Below are 9,913 nucleotides of genomic sequence, written 5' to 3'. Positions count from 1 at the left end.
AGAGAATAGCTTTCTCTATAAATCTGTAAAGGAAAAGTTCAACATTTTGGGAAACATCCTTGTTCACCCTCTTGGAAAGAATTCGATGAAATTGATACCGCCCGTTCATATGTATGCTAATGTGAAGATCCGTAAAAGCCAACTACTTTACAAAGTTCCAACACGTATCTTTTCAGAAACCACCAATTGACCTTTTTACACTTTTTGTACAGAAAAAAAGTAAATCAACTGTATTTATATTGTTGTTGTTTTTTAGTCTTTCCGACTACTCAAAGCACCCTAACGTAGTGCAGAAATCATTCAGCCACATTAATATACGGTGGCCAGGGATTAAACCACCAACTTTCTGACTAGTAGGCCAATCCAGCCTTTTGCCCCTGCTGCCAGTCTTTATGCTAAATTGTCTAACTGGCTGCTGGCGTTGGCTTCATATTTGGAACACATAAGTGGCATCTATCTTCTCATCTAGCTCTCAGCAGGAAGGCTAGTAATTCCCAATTGTCAAACAGAGAGAGAGAAACAAACACATGGTAGTTATGTAAGACAACATTATGGTTAAGTGGTTAGCACTTCTGCCTCACAGCAAGAAGGTTCTTGGTTCAAATCCAGGTCGTTCCGGGCCTTTCTGTGTGGAGTTTGTATGTTCGCGTGTTTGCGTGGGTTTGCTCCGGTTTCTTCCCACCATAAAAGACATGCATCCTAGGTAGGACCACAGTTGAAAACTAGCCAATTGGCTAACACTGGCGCATTTACAGAAATGTTCATTAATGTGCATTGAATATTCAATATTAATAAATAAAATAAATAATGGCAAGTCTGAAAGTTGCAGGAGTAGTAGTGGTACATACAGTAGTAATGTTAGTATCAGTGGTCATATTAACACTGGTTAATAAACAGATATTTCATCTTACCGAGTGTCGGGTCGTACTCCCAGATGAAGCGTCTGGTCAGAAATCTCACCACCAAAGCTGCAAAGAACAACAAATTCAAGTTCAGAATATGAAAACGGCACAAAAATAAATAGCAGGTGAGTCGGCAAGAAACGACGAGGTGTAGTTTCAAACTAAATAAAAGTTAGCTTTGTAGAGATCGCACATATTTACACAAAACTGCTTTTTGCTAACGCATTGCGGTTTAACTAAGATATCTATTGATATTCTTTTTTCCATTGATGGACTTAGCTCCTGTACATCTGCGAAATTCACATGTAGAAGCTATCTTTAACATAGTGATCTGTCAGAGGCACGGCTGATGTGACTCAAACTCTTCCAGTAACAGTTAACTTCAGAGCGTGTGTTTTTTAAAACAAATCACTTTAACACTTTATATTAATATGTGAATGTTTCACTGTGATTCCTGATTTATTTCTTTGAATGTAAATGTTTCAAAAATAGTTTTTGATTTAATTCTGTGATGTTGACATGGCGGAGTAATGCTGTTAGTTAAGTGAGCCTGGTGTGCTCAGATGGCTCTGGGTGTGCTGTCATCATGGATGTATTGGCTGTCGTGCTGATTTGAGCACATTCTACATGTGTAGGTGACCATTCAGATTGCCTTTTTCTAATCTACTCTCACATTTTGGTTTTTGAGGATGCACAAGGACTATAAGGACATTGTTAAACTATTAAGTTAGTTAGGACTCAAATTATCTTTCCTATTTTTTTTCCAAGCAATTTTAGGTCTTAAACTTTTGTGGTGGTCTTAAAAAGTACTACATTTGACTAACTTAAAATAGTGCAAGAACCCTGTATACTGCCTAGTGTCTTACTGTATGTGTGTATATTACTACATGAAAAAATAACTCAAAGTGCATGACCATAATTTAATAATGGGGCTGATTATATCAGACTGTGGTCCTTAAATCCACTGACAACACATCTACTTCAATAGCTAATCAGCTGTGGATAACATCAAGAGGCCACAAGAGCCAAACAACTTCAAAGCTAAGCTTTTAGGATCAGTTCATCATGAGCTAGTTCTCTTATATGGGATTGTAAGCCTGCTCTTAACAGCATCAGCCTTCATCGCAAATAAACAACTGCCAGCAGGCCAATGACTCACTCTCTTAATGAGTTACCATTTTTAAAAGTAATCTTCCGCACGCAAATGTTAATCTTCTTCATTCAGACAGAATTAGAAGGCTATTACCTGTGTGTCACGCAGAGCTACAAACCTAACCGTCTGTGTGCTCTTTGCCAGAAAAAAAGTACCTGCAAACACTCATTTCAAAAATGGACATTTTTGAGGCAAGTATAGGAACTGCATAAAAACATTCATACGCCAATCAAAATGTGGCGGGTCTGTAGTACAGCTCGCACTTCGCCTGTTTCGTTTAGAAGCCAAGATCTGCTCTTCCTTTTGATTTGTCGTATCATTAAGACCACACCAACCACCATAACCACTCTGCTGCTTATTATACTATCACCATCCCGTGGTACTAGACAACCGAGCACTACAGTGTAATCTAATTAAAGACACGAAGCATCCTGCTCCCCTTCAACCCCAGGGAAGTCCCTGCAGGAGGTATGTGCCTCAGCTGTGTCGCAGTTAACACTACACTACAGCGTCCATTCCTCTAGTTGGAGTAATGGCTAGGCATGGTGCCGCTGAGGCTTTTATGTAATAGATTAGGTACAAGGTTTCACATGCATCATCAAGCATGTATACAGCTATTTATTCTAATGTATTATTCTTTCTGAACCATTGTGCTAAGCAAGCCTAACTGCCCCCTAGCTGAAGCACCATACAGGTAAAGCTCAGTGGTATTCATTTCATCTTACTCTTGGAAAGCAATTAAGCCATAGTCCCCAAATATCTACCTCTGTCTACCATGCCTGCATAAGTTTGTTAACATTAGCCACTCTAAGAGTAGGTTTATGCTCGGTCAGAAGTAGTTTGTAAGACGCGAGTGTGTAATCCAAAGTGTTTATGATTTAGTTGTTCCGAAAGGCATCACTCAAAGGGAAGAGATGGTCATACTACACCTTCCTATGCGTTTGCAGACCCCGTAAAGGTTATTCACACCTTCAGTCTGTTTCTCTGCGGGAGCTGTCATGTGCCTGAGTGACTCCCTATGGTCCACTTGAGTCCAGGCGTGTACCTGTGTCGTCATGTCAAGTTAACGGGCTGCTTCTTGTAGCAAAGAGACAATGGGAAAAGACCTTTTGAACTGGGGAAAAAACAATCCACCTTTGCCAGGCCTTTTTTCACTCATAATTAGCAAAAAACAATCATGTAAGCCAGAGTGTTGCTGCCTCGTTTCATTTTGCTCCTGAAGTACTCCGGTCAAGCCTTTTGAGCTCAGGGCAGGGTCTGATGGTTATTGAGAGCCTGGTGCTCAAATGTTTCAGTTTGTCTTTCACATGTGTGGAGTTAGGGATGTAACGATTACCGGTGTAATGGTAAACCATGATAAAAATGTTGACGATAACAACTACCATTTTTTCATGTAAATATCATTATTATTATCACGGAAGATTACCACGGAGTGGAAACTGTGTTTTAATCCTTCCCAGCTTCATTCGAGTTGCCTGAAGTTGCCGCGCAGGCGCACTGTGTAGCAAATAAGCTGTTTACATGCTGAACCCTTGTTCCTTTGATGTTAAAGGTCCCATGACATGGTGCTCTTTGGATACCTTTCATATAGACCTTAGTGGTCCCCTAATACCATATCGGAAGTCTCTTTCGCAAAATGCAGCCTTAGTGCAGAATTACAGCTAATGTTAAAAAAAACCTCATAAGGTCAGTGTTGCCTATATTTTTGTAATATAATAAAGACTTACACTTTTTTGAAACTATTTCAACTTGTGTAGGCCTATCGGTGCTTTCTGAACATTTTGAACACACTTTTAAAAATACTGCGATAATGCCGAAAACAGTGATAATTTTGGGCACTATATCGTTAGGTTAAATTTTCATACCGCTGCATCCCTATGTGGAGTAAATGTGGAAAGCTTCACTGGAGACTTTATTTTTTTACACAAGCCAAACCATTTCTTTCACTTCAGTGTAACATCAGTTTGTCTATTCATTAGCATGAGTTTGGTGAATAGATGTAATAAGTACTCAGAGACAGGCTGTAACATAGCTTAACATTTCCTCTTTGAAACAGCCCGTTGTAACCCTGTTTTAGTTGTTTTTCTTCTGAAGTGTGCCACATTTCTGTCTCTTTCCAAACACACTTAATATGTTTTCAGGAAAAGCCAGAGTGTGTCATGCAACTTTAAATTATTCCCTGGATGCACTTAAAGAAGAACAGTAGCAGATAATTTGTCATGCTGCTGAGAAGGTGGAGTGACATTCACGTTTCTTCCACTGGCACATTTACTTCTCATGTTGCTGACTGAATTTCCCACTGACTGAGGTTGTGTCGTGTTGTTTCTGCTACAGTGGCCTGGATTCCAGGTGGACAGAACAACCAATGGGGTGTGAAGTCTTTTCCTCATTAGAGGTAACTGTATCTCCTGCTTTTCACTGCCGCTAGAAGAAATGTACACATGGAAGAGAGGAGCCTTTGTTAACGTGCGTCAATATGGACATTGTGTTCCAGATTCTCTAAAGGTTTGCAGAGGGCATGATGTGCTCTGTATCACCAAGCGGAAGGCAGGCGATTCATTGTGCATTGAGAGGAAAGCTGATAACGGCATGTATGTATGTATGTATGTATGTATGTACTGTAAACAGTGGGGCTCAAAGGTTTGGGCACCCCAGGTAAAAATGTTTATTAATGTGCATGAAGAAGCCAAGAAAAGATGAAAAAATCTCATCTGGCATCAAATGACAGATTAGACATTCGTATGATATGTCACAAAATGTTTTATTTTATTTCCATCATTTACACGTTCAAAATAACAGACAACAAAAAAATGTTGTCTGCAAAAGTTTGGGCACCCTGCAGAGTTTCTACCATGCACCGCCCCCTTTAGAAAACTGAGACCTGACAGTGTCATGGATTGTTCTCAATCATCGTCTGGAAAGACCAGGTGATGTCAATCTTAAGGTTTTAAATACCCAGACCCATCTGACCTTGCCCCAACAATCAGCACCATGGGTTCTTCTAAGCAGTTTTCTAGAAAACTGAAACTGAAAATAGTTGATGCTCACAAAGCAGGTGAAGGCTATAAGAAGATAGCAAAGCATTTTCAGATGCCAATATCCTCTGTTCGGAATGTAATTAAGAAATGGCAGTCATCAGGAACAGTGGAAGTTAAAGCAAGATCTGGAAGACCAAGAAAAATATCAGACAGAACAGCTCGCAGGATTGTGAGAAAAGCAAGTCCAAACCCACGTTTGACTGCATGATCCATCCAGAAAGACCTGGCAGACACTGGAGTTGTGGTACACCATTCCACTATAAAGAGATCCTCGTACAAATATGGTCTTCATGGAAGAGTCATCAGAAGAAAACCTCTTCTATGTCCTCACCACATAAGTCAGCATTTTAAAGTTTGCAAATTAACATATAAACAAGCCTGATGCATTGGGGAAACAAGTTCTGTGGACCAATGAGGTTAAAGTGGACCGTTTTGGCCGGAATGCGCAAAGATACGTTTGAAGAAGAAAAGGCACAGAATTTAATGAAAAGAACCTCTGTACAACTGTTAAGCATGGGGGGGGAGAATCAATCATGCTAAAAGGTATTAACTCTGCAGGGTGCCCAAACTTTTGCAGATGCCATTTTTTTGTTTTATGTTAATTTGAAAGTGTAAATGATGTAAATGAAATCTAACTTTTTGTGACCTATTATACAAATGTCTAATTTGTCATTTGATGCCTTTTGGACATTTTTCCATCTTTTCTTAGCTTCTTTATGCACATTAATAAAAAAAAATGTACCTGGGGTGCCAAAACTTTTAAGCCCCATTGTATAAGAAACCTCTTTGCACCTGTCACGGTCATACATATTGAAATGTGAAATTGGAAACCTCATAGCAGCAGTTCTGTTTTTGCTCTTTTTTCAATTCAAAGGAAGAAGTGCTTTTGGTTAAAATTGAATCACCTGGGTGGCCAGATAGCTCAGTTGGTACAGTGGCCGTCCATATATATAGGTTTACTCCTCAGTGCAGTGGGTATATGGGTAATAGGTAATAGGTAATGTTTGTTCCAGCAATGAGGTTCCGGAGGGCTTGTTTGTGCCACAATCTGATTTGCATACATTGCTTAAAGGTCCCATGACATGGTGCTCTTTGGATGATTTTATATAGACCTTAGTAGTCCCCTAATACTGTATCTGCAGTCTCTTTTATATAGGCCTTAGTGGTTCCTTAATACCATATTAAGTGTTTTTCGCAAAAATTCAGCCTTGGTGCAGAATTACAGCCACTAGAGTCAGTCCCACAATGAGCTTTCCTTAGGATGTGCCATTTCTGAGTCTGTAGCTTTTGAGGAAGAGGGGGCGGGGCAAGGCAAGGCAAGGTGGAGGCTGGGGGTGTAGCCTTCAACAACTGCCACTTTGCTTGTTTGAAAGCCATGATGTCTCTCTCTCAGGGGTGGGCCAAGTTCTCTGGGCGACAAAGCAGAGAAAGGGAAGGTAACCTTGCCCCTTATGATCTCATAAGGAGCAAGATTCCAGATTGGCCCATTTGAGCTTTCTTTTTCTCAAAGGCAAAGCAAGATACCCAGGGCTCGGTTTACACTCATAAACATTTCTAGTCAATGGGGGACCATAGGCAGGCTTGGGGAACACATATTAATGTTAAAAAAACTTATGAAGTGAAATTATCATGACATGGGACCTTTTTTAATGAATAAAAATAAAGACCCCAGGGAAGTCACTGCAGGAGGTGTGTTACTCTAAGCTCAGTCACAAAAAATGCACGAGACAACCCTTAAACACAAAGGCTTTCCCTGGGTAGGGAAGCTGCAGCAGGGTGGTGCTAGTGTTGCTGGCTGTCATTTTTTAGAAACACATTTAACATTTCAAAATTGGTCATTCAAAGTTTGAGCCATTCTGACTAGTTGCCACTGTGCCTGCCTACAAGTAAAAATTACCGGAGAATTGTACATACTAACGTGACAGTAGCACAAGTAAAGAAGATACATAAATACAGGAAAACTCAACTCGGCTCTCTGTGACTACAAGGACAACACAATGGACAAGCCGCTGTTGGTTTGTATTCCCTCATACTCCTCCAACATTGCGATGTCACCTCCAACAGAGTGTGCTATTGTTACCCTGTTGTGTTAACCTGAGCTGTTGCCATATAATATTTGTTGCCATATAATTTCTGGCATGCTGACTAAATTAATACCTTCTTGCTTTCTGGATCTGGGCTATTCACATACTGCAGTTGAAGTCTTGAGTAGAAAAAAGTAAGGTGACTTTATAAATTCTCCAGGCCAGACACGGGGCCGCTTTGAGGGGTGGGATGGAAGAGTGCAGAGTTTTTTTAGATTGATGTCAAACACATCGTCTGCGGGAGTTATTTGCCAAAAGCCGCTTTTGTCCAAAGTGACATAGTCACATTAGCAGTAGAATGTTGGACTAATTGCAAACAAAGCAAGAGCAATTAGCGGCGCCCATGGCCATGTTCTGTGTTACTCATTAAACCTTTTCTATTGATTCCCCACAGCTATCAGACGGACACCCACGGCTCTTTGGTTCACTTGAGCCACAAAAATAGTTCTTTAATGGAGGACAAGTAGAGCTCTCCCAATGCTGTGCTGCTGCAGTCAAGATTTGTACTCATTTGGAGGGGAAATGGTTAGACTGGGTGTGACTGAAAATTGAAAAAAGTAATTATTCTGACATACACTAGGCTAAATATTTAGTAGCTAATATATTTAGTCAAAATGTAGACCTTTTGAGAAAAAAAGAAAATCAAACTAAAAACCAAGCCTAGCTGCAGAAACTGTGCTGTTGCTGCTCACGTAATATGTGGCTGTGTAACTTTTGTGTAACAGTTAATGCATTATCTGCCAGGAATACATCCAGCTATAGACGGCTCAAGCAAGATTGCTTGCAATGTCATGTCAAGCGAAAGCTAGCTGGTGAAAAATAACTTTTCATATCCTTGGTTAGAGTTTAGATTCTCAGCCCAATCTTGACCCACGGGCTGGGTCGGGCCAATACTTCCGGTCATTATCATCGGGCCAGGATGGGCCGGTCTCTTGATCAAGTGCTTGAGTTTTTTTTCCAATCATTACTTTATTAGCCTAATTGGGTGGGGGAAAAGCTATGCCTCTGCCTCTTCTCCCGTAGCTTTGGGTAAATGCCCTGCACTGACTAGCGTGAGGTAAACTGTGCAAAATTGTGTCTCCCCCATCTGTTGCACTGTTTTTGATAATTAACCAGGCCAGATTGTTTCAAATATCTCACAGGTTGCTGCCTTGATCTGTTACCCACACCATTCGGCTGAGGGAGCTATGGGTCAACGTTTTTTTTCTTCTATTGTTTCTTCATTCAAATCCATTTGCGATCCGTTCCATTCTGAATAAAAAACGCAGTTTACATACTTTGTTCTTGTTGCATTACTCATTAAGATCATTCTAAACAGATTTCTGTAGTTCAAACAACTCAAATGCAGTTGAGAACGTCCGTTATAAGGGCCCACGTATTGAAAAATTGTCGGGTTTAAATCGGGCTTATTTCAAAAGCTACATTGACTTGATTTTCTCCTTGCTGATGTTTCTAATAATTCCGTTACTTACTAATTCAGTTTATTATTCCACATAGAAGTAAAGCGTATGATACAAAATAAATGAGCCAGTAGGCAATCCAGTCATGATGCAGATTAAAAACCCGAGCAGATCTCCGTAGCTTTTGACCATTGTGGAATTCATGCAATTTTGTGCGGCTAAGCTATTACATATTTAGATATATCAAATTGTAAATTAATGCATTAGGTTGACTCAAATACAAATACTAATAGTGGTTGGACAAACAAACATCCTGCAAAACAGTGACACAGAACACATTTTTTGTAGGTGCTGTTTCCCCCTCCACATTTCTTGAATAATAATCCATATGTTGTGTGCAGTGTCTGCATTTTTTTAAGATATTACTAAAATAAAATGAATCTGCCTAAAAAGCATAAATCCAGACATCCGATCTCTTTGTAGGTCAGTCACTGAAAAGTTTCATCCTTATTTTCTCAGCTTCACTGCTTCTGTAGTATCTGCTCCCTGCCTTTTTGTAGGACCGTATTGATGGTAAACTGTTCAATGCAGCATTTGTTCATTGATTTGCTTGTTCCATACTGTGCATACTGAATGTTCTGTGCCTCCATGAGTAACCTAATCTATATTACATTGAGAGCTCAGAAATATTAAGAATGCAAGACATTTAAATAATTCATCAGTGACATAAAATCTCCAGTAGCATTTGATTTAGACTAATTATGACGATGTGCTGGTTGATGACGCCAAAATAGTTGTAAATTTGCTCCTCTGCTGGCAGGAAACGCTGTTTTCCTTGTGAATAGAAGAGAGGTGAATCTTTAACCTGATGAGCTGTTTCTCTGTTTTTATTGCATTTCTTTTCGAAGACATACAAACAATTGCTGCTCAGCTGTCTTGTGGCAGACGAGAAGCTACAATTTCCACCCACAGTGGGGCCCTGAATGCTTGTAACGGATTTTTGAAAAAAGGATTTTAAAAGGAGTCTTCCACCATTTAATCTATGCCATTAAAATTCCCTACATCTTATTCTTTCCTCTGCAAAACACAATTGCCATTTTTGTTCCAGTTCTGTCAAATAGCTTGAGACTAAATGATTATGCAATTACTTTTGTAGCAAGCCCTCATCTCTAATCAATAGCCTCACCACTTATTACCAGAGAGGCTGAGTTAGGCTTATAGATTATGCCACTTTGTGCACTCATTATTTTTTGATGATTCTCTGCAAATCCGCTTAGCAGTTCAAAGAAAGTAAGTAAATTAGGACACTTTAGTTCTGTGGCTTTGCGCAGCCAGT

At 39.9% G+C, this 9,913-nt stretch overlaps 1 protein-coding gene and 1 long non-coding RNA gene across 5 annotated transcripts in view; one reads left to right on the top strand and one right to left on the bottom strand.

Annotated features, from left to right (window-relative positions):
- Positions 1-2,815, top strand: part of LOC116672823 (uncharacterized) — a 4,924-nt gene extending 2,109 nt beyond the window's left edge. Inside the window, exons 2-3 of the long non-coding RNA XR_004327642.1 lie at positions 535-538; positions 2,805-2,815. This is a non-coding gene — a long non-coding RNA (uncharacterized LOC116672823). The remainder of the gene's footprint in view (positions 1-534; positions 539-2,804) is intronic.
- The window catches only part of rerg (RAS-like, estrogen-regulated, growth inhibitor), a 52,087-nt gene that overhangs the window by 14,930 nt on the left and 27,244 nt on the right, over positions 1-9,913 (bottom strand). For all 4 annotated transcript variants that reach the window (XM_032504715.1, XM_032504714.1, XM_032504716.1 and 1 more), the window contains exon 3: positions 912-968. In XM_032504715.1, the coding sequence (XP_032360606.1) occupies positions 912-968 (57 nt within the window). The remainder of the gene's footprint in view (positions 1-911; positions 969-9,913) is intronic.

This window comes from Etheostoma spectabile, chromosome 23, assembly GCF_008692095.1.
Source record: "Etheostoma spectabile isolate EspeVRDwgs_2016 chromosome 23, UIUC_Espe_1.0, whole genome shotgun sequence".
In the NCBI taxonomy this organism is placed as follows: domain Eukaryota; kingdom Metazoa; phylum Chordata; class Actinopteri; order Perciformes; family Percidae; genus Etheostoma; species Etheostoma spectabile.
This window is presented reverse-complemented; position numbering and strand designations above follow the sequence as displayed.